Here is a 26,484-nt window from a genome sequence, read left to right on the forward strand (position 1 = left end):
CGTGTCAGTGTGACATGATCTCCGATATTTTGGGGTGGGCATTTGACAGACTTATCTGCAAGATCTGCAACATCAAATGGCAATATATTAAGACAGAGTGTCCAACTTACAGGTCCTGACTGAGAAATGTGACCTACCCAGCATTGAGTGTATACTCATCAAAACCCAGCTCCGATGGACATGACATGTTGTCCGTATGGAGGACAACAGCATCCCAAAGGTGCTGCTCTATGGACAACTGAAGGAAGGACAACGTGACCAAGGAACTGAAGGCCTTTCAAGAGATACAAAGACACCTTGAACGCCAACCTCAGAAGCTGCAACATTTACACTGCTCTGGGAAGATGTCACCCTTGTAAGAACACAGTGGAAGCAACGGTGTACCCGGCAGGGCACAAAGACATTCGAGCACAACAGCCTCAAGCAGCAGCCATCCAGGAAAAGATGAATCGGAGAAAACGGGGGCCATCCTTGGAGAACTCCATTCCATGCGGCGTTTGTGGGCGAACTTGTGCCTCAAGAATTAACTGGTCTTCGTCCCCATATGAGGATCCACATGAGCCGGCAGATGACGCCTGCCTGCCTGCCTACTCAGTCGTCGGACACTGACGACGGGAGGATCCAGATAATACTATTGTTATCCATGGTTTTTGACCCAGACTTGTCTTCTTGCCCCGACCTACTTCCAAACAAACGCTCACACAAACATCCCTCCACAACTGAAGAGGTGACGTTTGCACCCCCTACCATTTGCACGTGACACAATCATACATGGCATTCGCTGCAACGGCAGGACAATTGTTCATATCACTCATTGTTACTGTTGCCTGTCAACTTTAATCAAGCAATTCCGTGGGCCTCTGCCAAGCCCTTCGTGAACCCAATCATGACCGATACACCGACGTCCTGGTTACCCCCATTTGCATCATTGAGCCCTGCCGGCCGACACCACCCTTCCGTGTATTATACTGTCCCCATTGATGCAGTGATCCAATAACCAAGACCATGATTTGTGTGTGTGTGTGTGTGTGTGTGTGTGTGTGTGTGTGTGTGTGTGTGTGTGTGTGTGTGTGTGTGTGTGTGTGTGTGTTATCTTCAGTTTAACGTCTATTCACTATAAGTGTTTTTAGACGGAGGCCGGTAAAGAAGTGGATAAAGGAAAGGGAATGCATGTAAATATTAGTGTAAAAAAGTATTCATGTTATGTATCAGAGGAAAAGTATATTATAAGAAAAAGGTCTAAAGAGATTGTGGTGTGTGTTGAATGAGGTGTCATGGGAAGGAAAATATGTATATGCATATCAACAAGTGTGTGTGTGTGTGTGTGTGTGTGTGTGTGTGTGTGTGTGTGTGTGTGTGTGTAGTAGTAGTAGTAGTAGTAGTAGTAGTAGTAGTAGTAGTAGTAGTGTGTGTGTGTGTGTGAAAGCTAGCATCGTTTAGTGTTAGACACGGTGGCGTCCGTGTTGCCTACTTCATGTAATTTTGATTTGGTAGCACGTGGTCAATAAAGACATTAGTCGAAAGGGACTGCAAGTTTTACTGACAATGGATGGTGCGACTGATGACTCGTGTCAACCACAAGCAGGTGCGGCCCATTGAGTAACTAATCAGGCCGGGTCCGCTCCTCAGTGTCAACAGTGTTAACATATATCCAGAGTGAAAGGCTTGGCCAGTTCTCGAAGACAGCTACACAATGCGGTGAGAAGCCTGCCGGAGAACCCACTTAGAGTAGAACTAGGTTTTCATCCTCACTAATAGGTCTGTCGCTTTCTGTAGTTTGTTTTTCTTTCACCGCAACCCAACAAAAACGGCGTAAAAATCAAATTGATGATTGTGGCCGTCAACGCAGTGAAAGTGAAAGTGAAAGAGTGGTGTCTCAGTTTTCTGGCTTTTTCAAACCGCCCCTATCATGTCTTCAGTCCAGTCGTGCAACGTAACCGTCGTCCGCGGCAACAGTTCACCAGTGCATGCTAAATGAAACACCCTCCATCCCTCTCATCCATCTCTCTCTTTCTCAGTCTCTGTCCCCTCCCCTCCAGGGACACACACACACACACACACACACACACACACATATGTTTTGAGGTTTGTATATATTCCTGTTTTGAGACTTTAAGGAACCGGAACTGATACAAAATGGCTGCTTATTGCCGACTTTGAATGTGTGCTGGGCAATCAGGTGTATGCTTCGGATGCTTTTATCGATATTCCATCCATGGTGTACGTGATAAAGCTCCGGAAAGATGAGACGGGCGAAGAGTGAACAGATTAAAAGTGCTATTACGCAGTACATGAAGCGTCGGCATTACCTGGTAAAGTCCAAACACTCTCTCACTTTATCAGTCACTGATTCAGTTTCGTTATCTGTGATTGACAACTTAGGAGTAGTAGTAGTAGTAGTAGCAGTAGTGTAGGGACAGGCATTTGACTGCCTAGGCCTCACGGGATTTTTGTATGTCCCCCTCAATATCGGTCTCCTTTTATTTGTGGGATACATATATGTTTTCTTTTACACGTACTGTAAATCACTCGTCAAAATCCATAAATTTTTCTTTTAAATTGATGTTCATGTCAAGGAGATTTTTGAACACATTAGTATTTTGTGCAAGTTTAGTTTATAGGTAGTGCATTCCATATTTTTGCAATGCTATTAGCTAATGAATTTTTCCTTAGGTTAGTATTACAGTGCTTTTTATAAATTTTCTTCATTGAATTTCTTGTAGTTGTACTCTCATAATCTGATAGTGATATTCTAAAAATATTATTCACATTGACTTCATTATAGCAATTTAACATTTTGTATGTTTCTATTAAATCCCCTCTTAGCCTTCTACCCTTTAATGAATGCAGATTTAAGTATATAAGTCTCTGTTGCTAGCTCATAGATTTGCATTCTTTTAATAACTTAGTTGCTCTTCTTTGTACCCTTTCTATAGCTGTAGATTGTCTCTTGAGGTATGGGTGCCACACAATATTACCATATTCCACTTGTGATCTAACCAATGCTTTATACAGTTTAAGAAATATATCTTTATCAAAATAGGTAAATGTTCTCTTAATTATTCCTATCATCTGGTTGCCTTTATTTATTATATTCTGTATATATATGTATGTCAAATGATAGTTTATTATCAAAATTTATGCTAAGGTCTTTCTCACTTTGACATTTTTCAATGTCCTGTGTAGTGTAAACATTACATAGCAACGAATATGGTGGAAAATGTTTCAAAGAACTGAGGAAGCAATAGCCAGTTTCACAGTCTTAACAGTGGAGACCACAAAGACCAACATATTTTATGTTTAAGAGCTTCATCCCACCAACAACATCGAATGCTTTATAAATGCTTAGATTCAAAAGGCTAAAAATAATAAGTTTAGATTATATTTACATTGACAAGTGATCAACATCATGAGTAGTTGATATTGTTATTCACTAATTCAGTGACCTTTCATCGAATCCTTTCCTTCTTGAGTCATGTCACTAAAAACATATTATTTTTTTATAAAAATAAAACTATGAAGATAATTCTTTAAAGATTTTTTTTTCTAATACAGTAATAGTAAAAGTACTAAAACTGCAAATCAAGACACATCATTATAATCATCATCATCATCACCACCAACATTAACGCTGTCATACCTTTGCCATCCACATAATTTTCATTGGTGTCATTGCTTGACAGGACAGCGAGATTCATGGTCGCCGAAACCTGACCACAGACTTGGGGGACATGTCGGTGAAGAAGCGATTACGTATGAGTACAGGTGTGGAGAACAGTGTGGCGTGTAGCAGTATTTTTGGCGACTTCAATTCCTGCGACCAGCAGTTTGCCAGGTAAGTCAAGGATGGTTTATGATCATAAACTTGTTGAATGCAATATATAGATATTTAGTAAATACTGAAAGTGAAGGATTTAAATCTTTTAAAAGATTAATTACAGTACTAATGTTAGTGTTTCTGCGCATTGGAAAACTGCACCAGTGGATGTGAAAAAATAATGATATGTGATGCAGATTTCTTTTCTTTGAATTGCAAGTTAGGGAGGGTGTTTGTGATCATTGTTATGTCAGTTGGTCCATTTGTGTGTGTGTGTGTGTGTGTGTGTGTGTGTGTGTGTGTGTGTGTGTGTGTGTGTATGCTCAAAGGAGGCAAAAAAGTCATTTTAGCTGTAAGTAAGATATTAGATTTGCAAATGTTGCCTAGTTATACTTTTGGAGTTAAAAGACATTTGTGTTTTCTCAACTTTTATGTGACATTGTTGTGTATTTGGAAATGTTTGTTCTGGGCACGAAAAGATTATTTTGCAGTAATCCTCCATACTCCAATAGGAGTGAAAGGATAATTAAAACTTGAAACTTGAAACTTGTTCCATTTCAGGCTTCGCAAGTTTGTGCTGGAGAGCAGTCCTGAGCGGAATGAGGAGTTGTCAGCCCTGCTGTTTCCGGTCTTTGTGCACATGTACTCTGACCTGCTGGCTGCCGGACACAAGGCATCAGGTGGCCATCATCAGCCCACATTCATCATGTTGCATGCATCCAGTTCAGTTTCAGTTTCAGTTTCTCAAGGAGGCGTCACTGTTATAAGACAAATCCGTATACGCTACATCACATCTGTTGGGCAGAGCTATGCCTGACCAGCAGCATTACCCAATGTGCTTAGTCAAACCTTGCTTATATGTATTTCTGTACCTATCAGAGTAGGCCCAACACTCGGCTTATATCACAGACTGACATAAGTTTACATTTGGGCCAACAGCAAAGTGAGAGCTGTATTATCAATGGTCTCTCCAGTAAATGGGAAACCATTTACAGCTTAGTCTTTTGTGAAGGACTATGACTCCCAAACTAGGAGGCAAAATTGCACTGGCTCTTAGTGCTGCAGCCTTCTGTGCTAGTTGGCCTTTGGGAAACGTCACAACGCCGATTATCCGAAAACCCTCTTGGCCTAGAGAGTGGGGATGTACTTGGGCAAGACACTCTCCACTATAATCAAATTCTAGCCCAAATAGTCGGAACAGCAGTTCTGATGGTCATAGTCGGACACGACTGACTATCATATATATATATATATACCTATCAGAGTGGATTTCTTTTGTAGAATTTTGCCAGAGGACAACACTCTCGTTGCCATGGGTTGTTTTACAGTGCGCCAAGTGCATGCTGCACATGGGACCTCGGTTTATCGTCTTATCCGAAAGACCAGACGCTCAGTTTGATTTTCCAGTCAGACTTGGGAGAAAGGGCAGGAGCGGGATTCAAACCCACACCCTCACTGACTCTTTGTATTGGCAGCTGAACGTCTTATCCATTCTGCCACCTTCCTCCTCTGAAAAAGAATGAGAATGAGACTTGTTGTGATTGTACCCCTGTGTCATTAGGGCTGTCAAGCTATTAATATTAAAAGGGTTCTTAGTTCAGAGTTCTGACAAAAACCCTTTCAGCATACTTCTTCTTTGTTCATGGGCTGCAGTTCCCACATTCACTCGTATACATGTACACAAGTAGGCTTTTACGTGTATTACCGTTTTTACCCTGTCATGTAGGCAGCCATACTCTGTTTTCGGGGGTGTGCATGCTGGGTATGTTCTTGTTTGCATAACCCACGGAATGCTGACATGGATTACAGGATCTTTAACGTGCGTATTTGATTTTCTGCTTGCGTATACACATAAAGGGGGTTCAGACACAAGCGGGTCTACACATATGTTGACCTGAGAGATCGAAAAAATCTCCACCCTTTACCCACCAGGTGCTGTTACCGAGATTCGAACCCAGGACACTCAGATTGAAATGCTCTAACCACTTGGCCATTGTGCCCATCCCTTTCAGCACACAAGTTCCACGAGCGACACACTGAGATTGTCCACGTGGAGGAGCAGAAGGACTTTGTGCGCAGTTTGCGGAAATTGGAATCCAAGGCAGACCTGCAGGCGGCAAAAGATGTGGCAGAGTTCAGGTGAGGTCTTTGTGAAGGGGTGTCTACCTGGAAAGGTGGCTCAAGTTTTCCTTGGTGCAGATTCCGGTTTGTCTCATTTTAACTGGGAAAACAACAAGAACGAGACAAAAAAGAAAGTGAGGAGCAAGGTGAATTATTTAAGACTGTATCAGTGCAGATTTGACATGAATTTTGAATGTGTGCTTCTGAGTGTTATTTACACGTAAAAGATGAATTATCAAAGTTAGGAGTCTGTGTGTGTGTGTGTGTGTGTGTGTGTGTGTGTGTGTGTGTGATTGTGTGCATGTGTTTGTGTTTGGGAAGGTGAGGGAGAAAGCATACAGAGATGCCAACTGTTACGATTTTGTAATGTTTTGTTACGCTGAATCACAGTTTGTTACAACGTTATGCCAACGTCAAAATTGTTCTGACAGGTTCATTTTCGACTACATAGCATGGTCAAACATGCTTTCCTGTCGTAACGTTACCCAGATGCTCTAGACATATTGATCACAAGGCCAGGGCAGTCACTACTAACCTTGGTCTCGCGTGATGATGCTCAGCTAATTGCGTGTGTGTTTACATTGAAACAGCATTGAGTAGAACAATCAGCTTAGTCGTAGCAGTTACACCGTGTTGCAGATAGGCCCAAGTGTTTGTATGCCTTGTAGATAAAATGTTCATTTGCCCCTTCCTATCTCTGTGGCTGCCTTCACCTCTACACTCCATCTCGCTCACTACGATCGGCTTCAGATCCGCTCTGTTTACGCACAAGCATACGGTTCAACTATCTTTACGTAACAGGGAGCACAAGTATACGGTTCAACTGTATTTATGTTTATGTAACAGGGAACACAAGAATACGGTTCAACTGTATTTATATTTATGTATCAGGGAACACAAGAATACGGTTTAACTGTATTTATATTTATGTAACAGGGAGCACAAGTATACGGTCCGACTGTCTCATTCCACTATCACCCATCTGCTGACACACTTAAAGGTGAGCACTGCTCTCAGCCAAATGAGATGAATAAATGAAGTTATGGACAGAGTGACTGAAAGACATGGAATGAACTAAATGATTGAAAGGTGAGGAATGAATGGACTGAATAAACAACAACTAATGAATGGACTAAACTCATTAAGGCCAAGCTGCAGAACAAGTGGAAGCAGCAGCATCCATGCCGCAACAGAGCAGACCCGTACTACCTGCTGACTCGTCGAGAGCAGCTAGCCATTTTCAGGCTCAGGACAGGCCACATCCGCCTGAAACACCACCTTTTCACGAAACTCCGTATCGGCGACACAGAGCAGTGCCCCTGCAGAACAGGTGGCCAGACAACAGAACATCTGCTGCAGTCCTGCCGGCTCCACCAAGCGCTCCGAGAGAAAACCTGGCCCGACCCAATCCCAGCGGCCTGGAAGCTCTACGGAGGACATACTGCCGCCTTTGTCGAGGAGATGGGGGAATCCATCTGATAAATGACGAACGAGACAACAACAATGGACTAAATGATTGAAAGACAAGGAATGATTGAATGCAGTGATGAGACTAAATGATTGAAAGACAAGGAATGTATAAATGCAATGATCAGATGGACTAAATGATTGAAAGACAAGGAATGTATGAATGCAATGATCAGATGGACTAAATGATTGAAAGACAAGGAGCAAGTGAATGGATTGATGGACTTCTTCTTCGTTTGTGGGCTGCAACTCCCACGTTCACTCGTATATACGCGAGTGGGCTTTTACCTGTATGACCGTTTTTAACCCGCCATGTAGGCAGCCATACTCCGCTTTCGGGGGTGTGCATGCTGGGTATGTTCTATGTTTCCATAACCCACTGAACGCTGACATGGATTACAGGATCTTTAATGTGCGTATTTGATCTGCATGCGTATACACACGAAGGGCGTTCAGGCACTAGCAGGTCTGCACATATGTTGACCTGGGAGATCGTAAAAATCGCCACCCTTTACCCGCCAGGCGCCGTCACCGTGATTCGAACCCGGGACCCTCGGATTAAAAGTCCAACGCTTTAACCATGCAGCTGTTGCGCCTGTCAGATTGATGGACTAAATGATAGAAGACAAGGAATGAATTGACTGAATGATTGACAGACAGGGAATCAGTTAAAAGCAGTGATCAACTGAATGATTGACAGACAGGGAATCAGTTAAAAGCAGTGATATCAACTGAATGATTGACAGACAGGGAATCAGTTAAAAGCAGTGATCAACTGAATGATTGACAGACAGGGAATCAGTTAAAAGCAGTGATCAACTTAATGATTGAAAGACATGGAATGAATGATGGGACAAAGTGATTGTGACCTTGATCATGTGTTTCTGTAAAGTTTTGTGAAACCATCTTCAAAATTACATGAGAAAAAAAAGGTAAGAACAATAGATTCAGAAATAAATAGATAAACAAACAAGTAAATTATAGAAAAAGTAAATGAATGCATAGTAAAAAGAATAGATAGGTGTGTAAATTTCTAATGTTGGTAGCTATACAGCTCCGTTTTGGTAGTGTGTTGAAATTTGTATGCATGACATGTATCCCTAATTGCTTGTGTGTGTGTGTGTGTGTGTGTGTGTGTGTGTGTGTGTGTGTGTAAGAGAGAGGAGACAGGCATCCAGCAGTTTGAACATATTTTGTCAGAGACGTATTGATGCTTTCACTTGCAGGCAGCAGACAACATGATCATCTTGCAGATCATCAATCAGCACATCAACCTTGTTGGTGAGTCACTGAGCGTGTTGCTGGTGAGCACAGATCATCACTTAAAACCTCTGCAGTGCCAGGCATTATTTTTTGGTTTGTGCTTCCTATTTGGCAGGAGGTTTTGAGTTGCGGAGGGCTGTAATTAACAGAAAGATTCTAGGATGCACAGAACTGCAATAAATTATACATAACCTGTAACGCGTATTTTTTTTCAAATGAAAACGAACAGACTGTCAGTTTCTCGTAGTTTGAAGTGTATTCAAAACACTAGTTTGCAGTGAGTGAAGCGAAGCATAAATGTGAGATACACAAATTTCACATGGCTTCTCAATATATGCTATAGATTTTTTGTTAAAGTAGCTGGAATACCTAGAAAATATATGGAATCTTAAACGTAAATGTATGTGATTTTGTCAACACAAGCGCTGACTTTGCAACAGTTTGGGACACAAATATATGGACATTGTATATATATATATATATATATACAGTCTTTTCCAGAGATATCCTGTTTTGCATATTGCCTGGCTTTTGTTTGTTTGTGTTCAAATTCCTTCTTTTTTTGTAAATCCTCTGGCACACAACACACACATTCTCTCTCTCTCACACACACAAGCAGATTTAACCACACACAGACACACACACACACACACACACACACATACACACACTCTCTCTCTCTCTCTCTTTTACTTGCTGTCTCTCTCTCCCTCTGTCTATACACTTACCAAACTTAACAACACCTTTCAGGTACGAACACGCAAGGCAAGACCTTGGAACTGCGACCAAGCCCCTCCTCCTCCTCCTCTTCCTCCTCCGGTCAGCCATCGTCCGCCAAGGACGCGGCCAGACACAAGGACAGGGAGGAGAAGGACGTCATCAAGAAGGAGATGAAGAGGGACATCAAGGCGGAGCCCTCCACACAGCACGAGAAACTCGTCAGCCCCGTCCTCAACGGGATGGAGCTGTCGCCCGCAGAGATGGAGGCGGCACGGAAGCTGCAGGAGGTCGGTGGCCGGTTGGAGGCCCTGCCTCCTCCGCTGCCCTCCATCCTGTTCTACACGGTCATCAACTCCAGCGCTCACCAAGGGTAAGAAGAGCTGCTGTTCAGGATGCCTGCTGTTAGGGTTCTGTACAGTGCGGGGGAAGAGGGGTGGCAGCGGGGGATGCTGGGTGCTTGGGGAACAAGGGGGTGCTTTTGTATCTTTTTTTGACTCACTTGTGTAAACAAAGTGAGTCTATGTTTTAACCCGGTGTTCGGTTGTCTCTCTCTGTGTGTGTGTGTGTGTGTGTGTGTGTGTGCGTGGTAAACTTTAACATTGACATTTTCTCTGCAAATACTTTGTCAGTTGACACCAAATTAGGCATAAAAATAGGAAAAATTCAGTTCTTTCCAGTCATCTTGTTTAAAACAATATTGCACCTCTGGGATGGGCACAAAAAAATAAAAAAAGAAGCCTAATTATATTCAAACTGCATTTACTTTTATATTTATATTTTTTGTGTTATCTAAACTTGGCACTTTGACCTCTTATTCTGACACAACAGCAAGAAGAGTCATTATTATCATTTTTGGTTCAAACAGGAACTTCTTTTGCTAAGCATGGAATTTTTATTTATTTTGCAAACGTTTTGGTGCAGATAGTAAAGAAGGGAAATTACTCTGTAATTAATGCTGGGGGATGTAATTTATCACAAGTGAGTCTTGAAGGCCTTGTCTCTCTTGTTTTTGTTGTTGTTGCTGCCCCATCATCCGCACCGTTTCATCAGTTTACTCCCAGGCCGCTCATTCCGAGTCCCCCATTCACAGACACAGCCAGGCTCCTCTGTCGCAGTCCCTGTACCGGTAGTCCACAGGGAACCGTTGTTGTTAGGTCACCAGGAGGCCACACACCAGAGGAGACCCTGCACTGCTGCTGAGTCACTTCGGTCATGTTCGCTAGTGCCTGTTCTGCTATTGTAACGTTTATACAACATAAAAGAATGCTGTACCTGCTGAGCCGTTTGTTCGCATTGCGTGTTGAGGACCGGAGGGATGTGGGTTCGAGCCCCATCAAGGACTTCTCAGGAGGGTAGAGATTTTTTTGGCAGCTGATAGATTTGAGTGGAGGACTGACGGGCGCAATAGCCGAGTGGTTAAAGCGTTGGACTGTCAATCTGAGGGTCCCGGGTTCGAATCACGGTGACAGCGCCTGGTGGGTAAAGGGTGGAGATTTTTACGATCTCCCAGGTCAACATATGTGCAGACCTGCTAGTGCCTGAACCCCCTTCGTGTGTATATGCAAGCAGAAGATCAAATACGCACGTTAAAGATCCTGTAATCCATGTCAGCGTTCGGTGGGCTATGGAAACAAGAACATACCCAGCATGCACAACCCCGAAAACGGAGTATGGCTGCCTACATGGCGGGGTAAAAACGGTCATACACGTAAAAGCCCACTTGTGTGCATACGAGTGAACGTGGGAGAAGAAGAAGAAGAGTGGAGGACTGGGACCACACAGGAGAGGGGTGTCCACTTTATGGATGGATATTTTGGAGTGTTGCTCAGATTTCCCGACCAGCACTGCAGGTGTCTGCATCTCTCATGCCTGCTTGACTGTGGGATTTGTATGTGTATTTGTATTTCTTTTTATCACAGCAGATTTCTCTGTGTGAAATTTGGGCTGCTCTCCCCAGGGAGAGTGCGTGGCTACACTACAGCGCCACCCATTTTTTGGGTATTTTTTCCTGCGTGCAGTTTTGATTTGGTTTTTCCTATCGAAGTTGATTTTTCTACATAATTTTGCCAGGAACAACCCTTTTGTTGCCGTGGGTTCTTTTACGTGCGCTAATTGCATGCTGCACACAGGACCTCAGTTTATGGTCTGAATGACTAGTGTCCAGACCACCACTCAAGGTCTAGGGGAGGGGGAGAAAATATCGGCGGCTGAGCTGTGATTCGAACCAGCGTGCTCAGTTTCTCACGCTTCCTTAATGTTTACGTTCAGACTACAGGTTAGTTGTTTTATTCCAGTCTTCTTGCGAAAAATTGAGAAGAGTCATCAGCATCAAAAACATGTCATAGGCTTATGTGCAGGGATATGAATGTATTTGTGTACAATTTAGCAGGTGTTTTATTTTTGGCGTCTTGTCAAAGTGAACGAACTGACGGCATGTTGGGTTGGTGTGGGGCTGACACTGTGTCTGTACTGACTGGTGGGGGCACTGGTTTGATGATGAATGTGTGTATGTGTGTGTGTGTGTGTGTGTGTGTGTGTGTGTTGTGGTGTCATAGGCTTATGTGCAGGGATATGAATGTATTTGTGTACAATTTAGCAGGTGTTTTATTTTGTTGTTTTGCTTGCTTTTGTTTGGTAAAGAGTGTCTGTGAGGGTGTGGGTTCGAATCCGGCTGTCGGCGCATATGGTTAAAGCGTTGGACTGTCAGTCTGAGGGTCCCAGTTTCGAATCTCGGTAACAGCGCCTGGTGGGTAAAGGGTGGTGATTTTCTGATCTCTCGGGTCAACATATGTGCAGACCTGTTTGTGCCTGAACCCCCTTCATGTGTATACGCAATCAGATCAAATATGCACGTTAAAGATCCTGTAATCCATGTCAGCGTTCAGTGGGTCTTGGAAACAAAAGCATACCCAGCATGTACACCCCTGAAAATGGATTATGGCTGCCTACATGGCAGGGTAAATAAACAAAATGGTCATGCATATAAGCTGTTACATGTCTGTCGGAGTGTGTATGTTTGCATGACTGAACTCTTATTGAATGACACAGGAAATGAATGATGAGCGCCCAATGGCAACCATCAGTCGGCTCTACCCAGGTAGGCAGCCTGTTGTGTAAATGACCCCGAGTTTGTAAAGCGCTTAATCTTGGTCTCTGACCGAGGATAGGCACTGTATAAGTATCTGTATCAAATCGATGAATAACAAACATCCCTCCTGTACCTGAAACAGTGCTGCCCTTTTATTTGCCAGCTCATGATATGAATACATGATGGCGTGCTTGCCTTTTTTTTTTTTTTTTTCTTTCTGCGGGACAGTTGGCCCTCACCGCTTTGTTTGTCGGCCAAGTTAAGTCTTGCTGTGCTTGTGCCCCAGCGTTGATGCTTCTCGCCTCTCTCTATTGACTTCTTCCTCCACCATTCGTTTTTTTTATTCATTTTCTTCACTTTATTTATATCTCAGCTTAGTTTTGTTCAAAACTCATGTATGTTCACGTCTTCAAGTTATGATGACATCCGTCACATATTCAGTATGTACATGTGACAGGGCAGGACTTTATATAATATTTTCTTGTTGTCCTGTTCATCGATATCTGTGTTGTATTGTGACATGTTCCAAATAAAATACTGTTTAAACCAAACATCCCTCCTGTGTGTGGCAGTCTGTGCACGTCCACCATCTCCCCGGACTGCCAGCTGCTGAGTGGGGGGTTCGAGGACTCCTCTATCCGTCTGTACAGGCTGCAGCCCATCTCCTTGCCTGTCGAGCCCACCGCCACCAACAACAGCAGCATTCCTCTGGCCGCTGACTACATCTTCAAGGAGGAGTCCGAGAGACGGGTGGAAATGTAGGGGAAGTCTAGTCTGTGGTGTGTGTGTGTAGTGTGTGTATGTGTGTTGTGTTTGTGTAGTGTGTGTGTGTGTTGTGTGTCTAGTTGTGTGTGTGTGTGTTGTGTGTGTGTTGTGTGTAGTAAGAGTGTAGTGTGTGTATGTGTGATGTGTTTGTGTAGTGTGTGTGTGTGTTGTGTGTCTAGTTGTGTGTGTGTGTGTTGTGTGTGTGTTGTGTATAGTAAGAGTGTAGTGTGTGTATGTGTGTTGTGTTTGTGTTGTGTGTGTGTGTGTGTGTTATGTGTTTGTGTGTGTGTGTGTGTGTGTGTGTGTAGTGTGTGTATGTGTGTTGTGTTTGTGTAGTGTGTGTGTGTGTGTTATGTGTCTAGTGTGTGTGTGTGTGTGTGTAGGTGTGTGTGTGTGTGTGTGTGTGTGTGTGTGTGTTGGGGAGAGTGGGGGGTGGGGGGGGTGTTTGTATGCGTGAAAGTGAGAGATAGAGTGAGTGTTTTGGAGGGGGGGCTGAAATCAAAGTGCAGCAGTATCTGTCCTTACCAGTTGAAAGTCTGAACATGTGTTTCTGCATGGGCCCCCTTTGACTTAACCAGCTTTTTAAAATCTGGGTGAAATGTCAGGGGTTTACTCAGTTACTTCACAACTACACAGCAACACAAGGCAAAAGGGGCAATGTAGCCAAGTGGTCAGAGCGTTGGAGTTTCAGTGTTAGGGTCCAGGGTTCGGTTCCAGGTGACAGGGCCCGGTTGGTAAAGAGAGGAGACTTTTCTGATCTCCCCGGTCAACAGATGTGGAGAACTCTCGGCGTCCTAACCCCCTTTTATGGTTTACAGGCAGAAGGTCAGACATGCATATGATTATGTGGAAGATACGGTCGTCAGCGTCAAGTCGGGTGGTGGCTCATGGAAATAAGGAAACGACCAGCATGCACCAACCACAGCGAGAATCATCATTGGTGTTGGTTTATAATCAGGGTTTATACAGATTTAAAGCAACAACAACAACAACAACAAAAACAATGTAAAATAACAACCACCACTTTTTCAGTGTTAAAAACAAGAAAAAAGAACCAGGTTTGTAAACATTTTAAAATCTGGCTCTTATTACTGAGAAAAATATATTATTGTTTCTGTCAGTCACTAATAATGCAAAGCACAGCAGCAGACTTGTTCTGTATAGATTTTAATTCTGAAGTAAAATAATGATAACATTTTTTTTGAAAAAGAAGAAAATCCTGGATACCCCAGAGAGTCTTTTCAACCAGCGTCACAGTCGTTATTCATGCGGTAGATGACAGTTCTTCCACGGGGGCCTTACCACTTGAAATGCCATGCCTTTCATCGGGTCTCCCAGTGTTTGTTTTTTTATTTTATTTTATTTTATTTTTTTATAGCCCAAATGGGGTTTTAAAAGTTTGTTTTTTTCTCCTTTTAAAAAATTTTTTTTTTTTAAAGTAGCTAAATTTTGTGATCAAAACCTGAGCTATGAATGCCGTAAAGAAAGAGAAATGAAGACAAAGATGATTGGTGCATTGAAAAATATACTCCAAATTAAAGTGTATTTCAAAAGCGCGGGAACACCCATTTTGAAATCGACCAATATGTTGCAAAGATAAAACTGTAACCTGTCCACTTTTAAAGCTGAAACGTGAATGTTAGAAATCATTATTTTGCATGGAAATCGACTCAAGAAAAGGGAATGGGGTTTATATTGGGGACGTGCTGGAAGTTGTATTCTTTCTTCTTTTTTTTAATATTTTTTTTTTAGAAAAAAATGGAACTATTGAATGTGGACATGTCTGCTCATTTTGTGTATAATGATCAATTCTTTGTTTTTTTTGTTGTTTTTTTCTTTTTTTCCACAGTAATGTTTTCTTCTTTATCGTGTTTGTGTACATATGACCGATGAATTTTTTTGTTATTGTTGTTGTTTTTTTCTTCATTTGTTTTCTTTTCAGATGTATGTGGAAGAAATACTGATAAACTATTCAAACCTCTCACTCAACTGCCTTAGGATGTAGTACTGACATCCATATGTCACATAAATGACGTCACTTATGACATCATCAAAAGAAGGGAAATGACTCTGGAAGGTAGAAAATTCACACATTTGATCTGGAGTTGTATATCTCTAGACCATTATACTATGTTTTGGGGGCTGATTGTTCTGGATATTAATTTATGAGTTGAAACATCACTTTTGACTGGTTTTTTTCTTTTTTCCCTGACAATCAAGGAGTTTAAAAAAAAAAAGAAAAAAAGAAGAAGAAAAAAAAGAAAAAAGAAAACCCAAAGATGTGTGATGTGTGATATACAATTGCAGAATTGTATATATGTATTGTCTCATGTGAGGCACTTAGAGCCCATTATATGGGAGGTTTGCGCCATGTAAGTACAATATATCATTATTATTATACCCCCGAAATCGCCTACATGGCGGCGTAAAAACGGCAATGCTCGTAAAAGTTGACTCATGTACATACAAGTGAGTGTGGGAGTTGCAACCCATGAATGCAACAGAAGAAGAAGAATTATTATCATTATTATTGTTTTTATTATCATTAGAATAGAATAGAATAGAATATGTCTTTATTACCAAGTGTACCTGGGTCACAAGGAATATTGGGGGGGGGGGGGGGGGGTATAGTACATAACAAGATACAAACATAAATCTTCTTCTTCTTCTGCGTTCGTGGGCTGCAACTCCCACGTTCACTTGTATACATGTACACGTGTGGGATTTTACGTGTATGACCGTTTTTACCCCGCCATGTAGGCAGCCATACTCCGTTTTCGGGGGTCAAACATAAATCGAAAATCATATTATTATTATTATTCTTATCAGTGTTGTTATTGTTATGGTGTGTGCCCCAGAGACACGGGGTGGGACGAGGGAGTGAGGCTGCGTGCGCACAACGGCCCTGTCTACAAGACACAGTTCACCCCGGACTCCAGCCACCTCCTGTCCTGCTCCCGGGACAGCAGCGTGCGGCTGTGGGACATCGCCCGCCGCACCAACACCGCCCTCTACAGGGGACACTCGGGCTCCATCTGGGACCTGGACTACTGGTGAGTGCAGGCGTCGAGGACGAGGAAGGCGGCAGAACGGTTGACTCTTCTTCTTCTTCTGCGTTCACTCGTATGCACACGAGTGCGCTTTTATGTGTATGACCGTTTTTACCCCGCCATGTAGGCAGCCATACTCTGTTTTCGGGGGTGTGCATGCTGGGTATGTTCTTGTTTCCATAATGCACCGAACGCTGACATGGATTACAGGATCTTTAACGTGCGTATTTGATCTTCTGTTTGCGTATACACATGAAGGGGGTTCAGGCACTAGCAGGTCTGCACATATGTTGACCTGGGAGATGGTAAAAATCTCCACCCTTCACCCACCAGGCGCCGTCACCGTGATTCGAACCCAGGACCCTCAGATTGACAGTCCAACGCTTTAACCACTAGGCTACTGCGCCCGTCGAATGGTTGACTCACTCGGTCGGTACCTACTGGTTAGCTCCCCCTGACTTTATCAACAGATGGCCTGTTTTGTATGGGTAAGAAATGAAACCGCCATAAAACATATGTTAGAATTTATGAACTGAAAACTTCCAGACTGATCAGTAAGGTAACAAGTTAGTTAGTTGGGGACAAACTATAAAACTTCCTCCCTTCTTATGCTATCATGCATTGAGATAATGAAAGTATCCATATTTTTCTGTTTGAATTTGCACACACTGATGACTCGTAAACGAATCCAAGAAAGCACAAAGAGTTTGAAACAGATTAAAATCAGAACGTAGAACAGCCACAAAGGGCCCCATTGTCTAATTCTGTTGTCTGCCTTGTGACTGAGACAGAACAGGGTCAGACACCATTGTTGACACACACTGTTCATGTGAACCAGTCACTGTGAAAATAACTCCCCTGCACAGCAACACACACTGCATGTATTTTGTATTTGTATTTCTTTTTATCACAACAGATTTCTCTGTGTGAAATTCAGGCTGCTCTCCCCAGGGAGAGCGTGTCGCTATACTACTGCGCCACCCATTTTTTGGGTATTTTTCCTGCGTGCTGTTTTCTTTGTTTTTTTCCTATTGACGTGGATTTTTCTACAGAATTTTGCCAGGAACAACCCTTTTGTTGCCGTGGGTTCTTTTACGTGCGCTAAGTGCATGCTGCACACGGGACCTCAGTTTATCGTCTCATCCGAATGACTAGCGTCCAGACCACCACTCAAGGTCTAGTGGAGGGGGAGAAAATATCGGTGGCTGAGCCGTGATTCGAACCAGCGCACTCAGATTCTCTCGCTTCCTAGGCGGACGCGTTACCTCTGGGCCATCACTCCACTGGTCGCAGTGGAGAGTAGAAAGGTCAGTTAAGATATTTGTAGCTCATAACATCATTATGGAAATTAGGTGCCACTCCAAAAATTCACAACTGTCGAAGGCCCTGATCAAGGCCCTTTGAAACGGTTGTGAACAGCAGGACCCCGATTGGGGCCTTTCGACTGGAGTGAGTTAAGACGCTGCTAATCTGCCAACACAGAGAGTCTGTTAGGGTTTGGGTTCAAATCCTGCTCTCACTCTTTTCCCCTCGAGTTTGAATGGAAAATGACTGTATCGAGGAAGGAGGAGGAAGGTGGCCGAGTGGCTAAGACGCTCATCTGCCAGTACAGAGTCTGTGAGGGTCTGTGTTTGAATCCCACTCTTGCCCTTTCTCCCAAGTTCAAATGGAAAATCAAACTGAGTGTCTAGTCATTCAGATGAGATGGTAAACCGAGGTCCCATGTGCAGCACACACTTGTGTGTGGGGAGGGTAGGGGGGTGGGGGGTGTATCTCAGCTGACTGAAGCGTGGGCGAGGGTTAGCATTGGAAATCCATGCTGAAGAATGAAACAGGAATGTTGCGAAAGCGTGGCATGAAAGGGGATTTTATTGAGTGTTTTGCATCTTTGCAGAGATATGATGTGATGATTTTGGATCCTGATATAAGGACGTTTTTTCTTCTTTTTATTTTTCAAATCCTGCTAAATGTGTTACACTAGGAACTGTGTCCTACACTGGGTTTTATTTTTTAATTTTGCTGTTAGGTCTTGTTTGTTTTTGGTGTGGTTGTGTGTCGTTGAACAGTGAGGTGTCCCTTGTGTGTTCTCTCAGCCCCACAACAAATCACTTCGCCACCTCTTCCCGCGACCTGACCGTCAAGTTATGGGCCCTGGATCGTGTCTATCCCCTTCGCACCTTTGTTGGCCATCAGCAGGACATTCAGGTGGGTCAAAAAAAAAGAAAAAAAAAAAGAAGAAAATATATTCTGTTGATCTGACAGTTCCAGACACAAGAAAAGAAACATTGCCTCAGCAGAGTCTGATCCAGTCATTCTTACAGCTGGTTTTCTGGAACCTTAGGTCTTTTTTTTTTTGTGTGTGTGTCCCAACAACTGCCCTGTTCTAGTGGCATTGCTCACACGATGTGATGTCTTTTTCTTCAACCTGTGACGTCTGCAGGGGATAACCAGAGTGCAGGAGGCCAGAGTGAGGGACCTGTTTGCAGATGACTGTGCTCTTGCAGCACTGAACGAAGCAGATCTGCAGGAGCTTGCTGTGACGTCTGCAGGGGATAACTAAAGTGTGGGAGGCCAGTGTGAGGGAACCTTCTGTTTGCAGATGACTGTGCTCTTGCAGCACTGAACGAAGCAGACCTGCAGGGGGTTGGTGTGATGTCTGCAGGGGATAACCAGAGTGTTGGAGGCCAGAGTGAGGGACCTGTTTGCAGATGACTGTGTTCTTGCAGCACTGAACGAAGCAGACCTGCAGGGGCTTGCTGTGACGTCTGCAGGTGATAACTAAAGTGTGGGAGGCCAGTGTGAGGGAACCTTCTGTTTGCAGATGACTGTGCTCTTGCAGCACTGAACGAAGCAGATCTGCAGGGGGTTGGTGTGATGTCTGCAGGGGATAACTAAAGTGTGGGAGGCCAGAGTGAGGGACCTGTTTGCAGATGACTGTGCTCTTGCAGCACTGAACGAACCAGACCTGCAGGGGGTTGGTGTGATGTCTGCAGGGGATAACTAAAGTGTGGGAGGCCAGTGTGAGGGAACCTTCTGTTTGCAGATGACTGTGCTCTTGCAGCACTGAACGAAGCAGATCTGCAGGAGCTTGCTGTGATGTCTGCAGGTGATAACTAAAGTGTGGGAGGCCAGTGTGAGGGAACCTTCTGTTTGCAGATGACTGTGCTCTTGCAGCACTGAACGAAGCAGACCTGCAGGGGGTTGCTGTGACGTCTGCAGGGGATAACTAAAGTGTGGGAGGCCAGAGTGAGGGACCTGTTTGCAGATGACTGTGTTCTTGCAGCACTGAACGAAGCAGACCTGCAGGGGCTTGCTGTGACGTCTGCAGGGGATAACCAGAGTCTTGGAGGCCAGAGTGAGGAACCTTCTGTTTGCAGATGACTGTGCTCTTGCAGCACTGAACGAAGCAGACCTGCAGGGGCTTGCTGTGACGTCTGCAGGGGATAACTAAAGTGTGGGAGGCCAGTGTGAGGGAACCTTCTGTTTGCAGATGACTGTGCTCTTGCAGCACTGAACGAACCAGACCTGCAGGGGCTTGCTGTGACGTCTGCAGGGGATAACTAAAGTGCGGGAGGCCAGAGTGAGGGACCTGTTTGCAGATGACTGTGCTCTTGCAGCACTGAACGAAGCAGACCTGCAGGGGGTTGCTGTGATGTCTGCAGGGGATAACTAAAGTGTGGGAGGCCAGAGTGAGGAACCTTCTGTTTGCAGATGACTGTGCTCTTGCAGCACTGATCGAAGCAGACCTGCAGGGGGTTGGTGTGATGTCTGCAGGGGATAACTAAAGTGTGGGAGGCCAGAGTGAGGGAACCTTCTGTTTGCAGATGACTGAGCTCTTGCAGCACAGAACGAAGCAGACCTGCAGGGGCTTGCTGTGATGTCTGCAGGGGATAACTAAAGTGTGGGAGGCCAGTGTGAGGGAACCTTCTGTTTGCAGATGACTGTGCTCTTGCAGCACTGAACGAAGCAGATCTGCAGGAGCTTGCTGTGACGTCTGCAGGGGATAACTAAAGTGTGGGAGGCCAGTGTGAGGGAACCTTCTGTTTGCAGATGACTGTGCTCTTGCAGCACTGAACGAAGCAGACCTGCAGGGGCTTGCTGTGACGTCTGCAGGGGATAACTAAAGTGTGGGAGGCCAGTGTGAGGGAACCTTCTGTTTGCAGATGACTGTGTTCTTGCAGCACTGAACGAAGCAGACCTGCAGGGGCTTGCTGTGAACGTCTGCAGGGGATAACTAAAGTGTGGGAGGCCAGTGTGAGGGACCTGTTTGCAGATGACTGTGTTCTTGCAGCACTGAACGAAGCAGACCTGCAGGGGCTTGCTGTGAACGTCTGCAGGGGATAACTAAAGTGTGGGAGGCCAGTGTGAGGGACCTGTTTGCAGATGACTGTGCTCTTGCAGCACTGAACGAAGCAGACCTGCAGGGGGTTGCCAGCTGCCTCGGGAGCAGCAGGAGCAAAGGCGTTTGGACGGACCATCAGTCTGCAGGAAACTACAGTACTGCTCCAGCCTGCACCAGGCCTTGCCCCTGGACCTCCAGTCCAAACAGAGGGCACAACTCTGATTTTGTATTTCTTTTGTATCACAACAGATTTCTCGGTGTGAAATTTGGGCTGCTCTCCCCCCAGGGAGAGCGCGTCGCTACACTACAGCGCCACCCATTTTTTTTGTATTTTTTTCCTGCGTGCAATTTTATTTGTTTTTCCTATCGAAGTGGGTTTTTCTACAGAATTTTGCCAGGAACAACTGTTGATGATACTGTTGATGAATATGATGATGATGATGATGTTCATAATGAAACTGATGATGTTGGTCTGTGATGATGTAACGGTCTGTGACGATGATGACTTTGATGATGATGTCTATGATAATGATGAACATGATGATATTGTTGACGAATGCAGTGATGATGATGATAATGTTGATAATGACACTGATGATGTAATGGTCAGTGATGATGATGACTTTGATGATGTCAGATAATGTCTGCGATAACGATGAACACTGTGATATTTTTGACAACTTCGATGATGATAATGTTGATAATGAAACTGGTGATGATGATGATGCTGCTGATGGTTCTGATGATGATGATGACAGTCAGTGCTGAAGTGATGGTCTTTGATCATGATGATAATGACTGACATCATGACGTTGTTGACGGATACGATGATGATAGTGTAGACAATGAAACCGATGATGATGATGATGATGATGGTGACGCCCGGTTGGTGTCAGGCGGTGGCCATTCACCCCAACGGTAACTACATCGCCTCGGGCTCGGCGGACAAGACGGTGCGCCTGTGGGACATTCAGGACGGCAAGTGTCTGCGCACCATGTGCGGCCACCGGGGTTCCATTCTCTCCCTGGCCTTCTCCCCCAATGGGCTGATGCTGGCGTCGGCAGGTGTGTGGGTGTGGGTGTGGGGATGTGTGGGTGTGTGGGGATGTGTGGGTGTGGGTGGGGATGTGTGGGTGGTGGTGTGTGGGTGTGGGGATGTGTGGGGATGTGTGTGGGTGTGGGGATGTGTGGGGATGTGTGTGGGTGTGGATGATGTGTGGGTGTGGGGGTGTGGGTGTGGATGATGTGTGGTTGTGGGGATGTGTGGGGATGTGTGTGGGTGTGGATGATGTGTGGGTGTGGGGATGTGTGGGGATGTGTGTGGGTGTGGGGATGTGGGGGTGTGGGTGTGGATGATGTGTGGGTGTGGGGATGTGTGTGGGTGTGGGGATGTGTGTGTGGGGGATGTGTGGGTGTGGGGATGTGTGGGTGTGTGTGTGGGGGGATGTGGGTGTGGGTGTGTGTATGTTGTGTGGTGTGTGTGTGTGTAAAATATTTGGGTGTGTGCATGTGTGCAATGAAGGATCCGAACCGGAAATGCCTCTCAAGGGTAGCAAAGACAACATCAGCACTGTCCAGATTGAAACGTGCACAAACGGACAACATCATCTCCGTGAGATACAAGATCAGACTGTTTCATGCATTGGATTATTCCTTCTTCATGTATGCATAATTATGAGACATGGACACACATGGCAGATCTGAAAAGAAAATTCAAGCTGTTGAAATGAAGTGTTATCACAAGATACGAAGCTGTCAAACACACAAACTGCATCACCAATGAACAAGTGGGCCAAACCCTCAAGCAGCTTCTTGGACCAAATGATAAAAAAAAAAATGTGCTGACATCAGTTAACTCACTCCGGAAGAATAGTTTTATCCCTTGCTTTTCCCTTCGGATGACCCATTTGTTAGGGTTAGGAAAAAAATCTGAAAAAAATACAAAACATAAAGTAACTGAATGAAACTCACTGTACTTGACCCACTGACCCCTCATCTATGTCGTGTGAACGCCCACCCCCCTCCCTCTTCTTTGCCCTCAGAAGCTGAGTCACTGTCAGTAACTTCTTGCTGGTAGCTTTCTTCACTGCAGATACTTTATTCAACGTCTTCATCATCGTCGTTGATGTCAAAATCTTCAGTTTGAAGCATTTCAGTCACTTTAGCAGTGGTAAAAGCCGCTGTCGTGATCAAGTTTGCTAAAAAAAATTTCCACTTGTATCACCTTCGACGCCATTTTCAGTACATATGTAGATTAGTTTGTCGTGTGGGGTCCTGAACTCACTGGCTCACTGTGGAGTGTGTTGTAAAGGAATCTCATGAAGAAACTTTCAGTTTGACCCTTGACACGTTGACAATGCCTTGGTAGCTGCTGTTTGTTATAGCTACCCCATGAGGAAAATGTGGAAAACTTTCTAATTGTCGAAACCGCTATAGCTTTCCATCGTCCGGAGTGAGTTAACTCACTCAGTACGGCCAGTCCTCTCTTCTCCTCTACACAGACCCCTCGGATGTCCAGTGGGTGTCTGAATGACCCAACCTTTAGCTTCCGTCGTCAGAACTGTGGTATTCTTTGTCAACATTCACCTCTTCAGTATAAGAGTGTTCCGCTTGCAATATTTTGATGATGGTAACTGGGGTGAAATGCTGTTAACGTCGTCTCTTTCGCCGTTCGTATGGAGAGAGTTAAGAAAAGAAAACTATGTTGGTGTGGCCAAGCAACAAAATTGAGTTCCTTTGGAAGAGGAAGACCAAAGAAATGATTGACTGACAACACTGCAGAATGGACAGGAGAATCATTTGCAAAGACCTAGGCTTTTACCTTTTTTATTTTTATTTTTCTCTGTCTGTCTCCCTGTCTCTTTGCCACTGTCTCTGTCTGTCTGTGTGTCTGTCTCTGTCTCTGTCTCTCTGTCTCTGTCTCTCTCTCTCTCTCATAATGCATGATGCTGAGACCTTTTATGTAAAAAAAAAAAATCCCAGAATTGTGCTGAGGTGTTTTTGTTCTTTTTGTTTCTTTTTCCTTTTTTTTCCCTCTCTCTCTCTCGTCTCTGTCTCTCTGTCTTTGTAGAAATCATGATGTAAGATCATTCGCCAAGCATACAACTTACACAAACAAAAATTTACAGGAATGGAACTGAATTGTGTGTGGGATTGGTTTTGATTCCCGTAAAAAAAAAAAAAAAAAAAAAAAAAAAAAAAAAAAAAAGGTAAAAGCCTGTAGGTCGCCATTGAATACACTCATGCTTGTTTTTTGTTGTTGTTTTTTTAAAAATTTTTTTAATTTACATTTATTTGCTTATTTATCATCATTTTTATCTTTTATTTATTTATTTATTTATTTTATTTATTTATTTATCTATTTATTTATTTCATTTTCATTATTATTATTATTTATTTATTTATTTTTTAATCATATTATTATTATCTATATATTTATTTGTTCATTTATTTATTATTTTATTTTATGTATTTTTTCTCAAGGCCTGACAAAGCGCGTTGGGTTACGCTGCTGGGTCAGGCATCTGCTTGGCAGATGCGGTGTAGCATAATTATATGGATTTGTCCGAACGCAGTGACGCCTTCCTTGAGCTACTGAAAACTGAAACTGAAACTGAAACTGTTGTGCGGCCAGGGGATGACCGGCGGATTCAGGTGTGGGACCTGAAGAGTGGCTGGTCCCTGAAGGAGCTGCGCGGCCACACGGACACGGTGTACTCCCTGGCCTTCAGCCCCTGCAGCCAGATGCTGGCCTCTGGGGGCCACGATTGCCTGCTGCGCCTCTGGGACGTGCGCTGCGGCGCCGAGGATCGGGGGGGTGGTGGGTGCGGGGGTGGGGGTGGAGGTGGGGTTGCTGCCCCTGCTGCTGCTGTGTCGTCGTCGGCTTCTTCACAGTGAGTGGTTTGTGTTTGTGTTTCTTTTTATCACAAACAGATTTCTCTTTGTGAAATTTGGGGCTGCTCTCCCCAGGGAGAGCGCGTCGCTATAGTACAGCTCCACCCATTTTTTTTTTTTTGGTATTTTTTCCCGCGTGCAGTTTTATTTGTTTTTCCTATCGAAGTGTTTTTTTTCTACAGAATTTTGCCAGGAACAACCCTTTTGTTGCCGTGGGTTCTTTTATGTGCGCTAAGTGCATGCTGCACACGGGACCTCGGTTTATCGTCTCATCCGAATGACTAGCGTCCAGACCACCACTCAAGGTCTAGTGGAGGGGGAGAAAATATCGGCGGCTGAGCCGTGATTCGAACCAGCGCGCTCAGATTCTCTCGCTTCCTAGGCGGACGCGTTACCTCTAGGCCATCACTCCACATATTATGGGCTGTAAACGCCTCACACGAGACAGTACATACACAATAGTGCATCAAGCCACACAAGATCACATGAGGACCCATAGAAGTGGAAAGACAACATCTGTATATACACCAGTGTACTACTACAAATTGCAGATATGAATAATCGCAGGAAAAAGGCACAAAATACACCCTTATACACACACACACATACACACACACACACAGCTTGTTGTGGTCGATACAAACAAATGAAATATTATATTTGTTGTTATTATTATTATTATTAATATTATTATTATCATCATTATTGTTAGTTGTTTATTTGTTATCAGTATTGTCTTTTTATTTTATTTTTTATTTATCTGTTATTATTATCATTAGTAGTAGTAGTAGTAGTAGTTTTTTTTCATATTTAAATATTCATTTACTTCTTCATTTGTTTCATTATCTTTTTTTTTCTTTCTTCCTTTTTTTTTCTCAAGGCCTGGGTTACACTGCTGGTCAGGCATCTTGCTTGGCCGATGTGGTGTAGCCGTGTATGGATTTGTCCCGAACGCAGTGACGCCTCCTCGAGCTGCTGATACTGATACTGATACTCATTATTGTTATCACTATGGTGTTTTTTTGACTCACTTGTGTAAACAAAGTGAGTCTGTGTTTTAACCCGGTGTTCGGTTGTCTGTGTGTGTGTGTGTGTGTGTGTGTGTGTGTGTCCATGTGTCTGTGTGTCCATGGTAAACTTTAACATTGACATTTTCTCTGCAAATACTTTGTCAGTTGACATCAAATTTGGCATAAAAATATGAAAAATTCAGTTCTTTCCAGTCATCTTGTTTAAAACAATATTGCACCTCAGGGATGGGCACAAAAAAATAAAAAAGAAGCCTGATTTTATGCAAACTGCATTTACTGTTATATTTATATTTTTTGTATTCTCTAAACTTGGCACTTTGACCTCTTATTCTGACACAACAACAAGAGGAGTCATTACTATCATTTTCTGTTCAAACAGGAACTTCTTTTGCTAAGCATGGAAGTTTTATTTATTTTGCAAACGGTGCAGATAGTAAAGAAGGGAGATTACTCTGTAATTAATGCTAGGGGACTTAATTTATCACAAGTGAGTCTTGAAGGCCTTGCCTCTCTTGTTTTTTTTTTTTTTCTCAAGGCCTGGGTTACACTGCTGGTCAGGCATCTTGCTTGGCCGATGTGGCGTAGCTGTGTATGGATTTGTCCCGAACGCAGTGACGCCTCCTTGAGCTGCTGATACTGATACTGATACTCATTATTGTTATCACTATGGTGTTTGTTTGTTTGTTTTGCAGGATGGAGGGCCACACGTCGTCCGAGCTGATAGGGGCCTTCCCCACCAAGTCGGCCACCGTCACCAGTCTCTCTTTCCCCACTTGGCACCTGCTGCACGCTGTTGGCGCCAACCAGTGACTCCCGTACCCCTCCCCGGAGCATTGAGGGTGGGGTGTGTGTGTGTGTGTGTGTGTGTGTGTGTGTGCGGGGGGAGAGCGGGGGAACGGGGAGGGGCCTCTGGATAAGGTGGTGAA

The 26,484-nt window shown here is 44.0% G+C and overlaps 1 protein-coding gene across 1 annotated transcript; it reads left to right on the plus strand.

Moving 5' to 3' along the window:
• Positions 1-2,138: 2,138 nt before the first annotated feature.
• LOC143290967 (TAF5-like RNA polymerase II p300/CBP-associated factor-associated factor 65 kDa subunit 5L) lies at positions 2,139-26,401 on the plus strand. The gene is made up of 13 exons (XM_076600550.1): positions 2,139-2,312; positions 3,684-3,835; positions 4,379-4,497; positions 5,830-5,956; positions 6,875-6,938; positions 8,632-8,686; positions 9,419-9,758; positions 13,049-13,234; positions 16,100-16,294; positions 18,385-18,496; positions 21,530-21,698; positions 24,268-24,526; positions 26,251-26,401. Exons 1-13 carry the CDS (start codon positions 2,244-2,246, stop codon positions 26,366-26,368), a joined length of 1,965 nt encoding a protein of 654 aa, XP_076456665.1. The 5' UTR covers positions 2,139-2,243; the 3' UTR covers positions 26,369-26,401.
• Positions 26,402-26,484: the final 83 nt, after the last annotated feature.

The sequence above is a fragment of the Babylonia areolata genome, chromosome 16 (assembly GCF_041734735.1).
Source record: "Babylonia areolata isolate BAREFJ2019XMU chromosome 16, ASM4173473v1, whole genome shotgun sequence".
NCBI classification, from domain to species: Eukaryota; Metazoa; Mollusca; class Gastropoda; order Neogastropoda; family Buccinidae; genus Babylonia; species Babylonia areolata.

Excerpts from the sequence above, each read along its gene's own strand:
- LOC143290967 (XM_076600550.1), top strand. The coding sequence starts at position 2,244 with ATGAGACGGGCGAAGAGTGAACAGATTAAAAGTGCTATTACGCAGTAC. Across the intron at positions 6,939-8,631 it reads ATCTGCTGACACACTTAAAG|GCAGCAGACAACATGATCAT; the intron begins GTGAGCACTGCT and ends TTTCACTTGCAG. Across the intron at positions 13,235-16,099 it reads TCCGAGAGACGGGTGGAAAT|AGACACGGGGTGGGACGAGG; the intron begins GTAGGGGAAGTC and ends TGTGTGCCCCAG.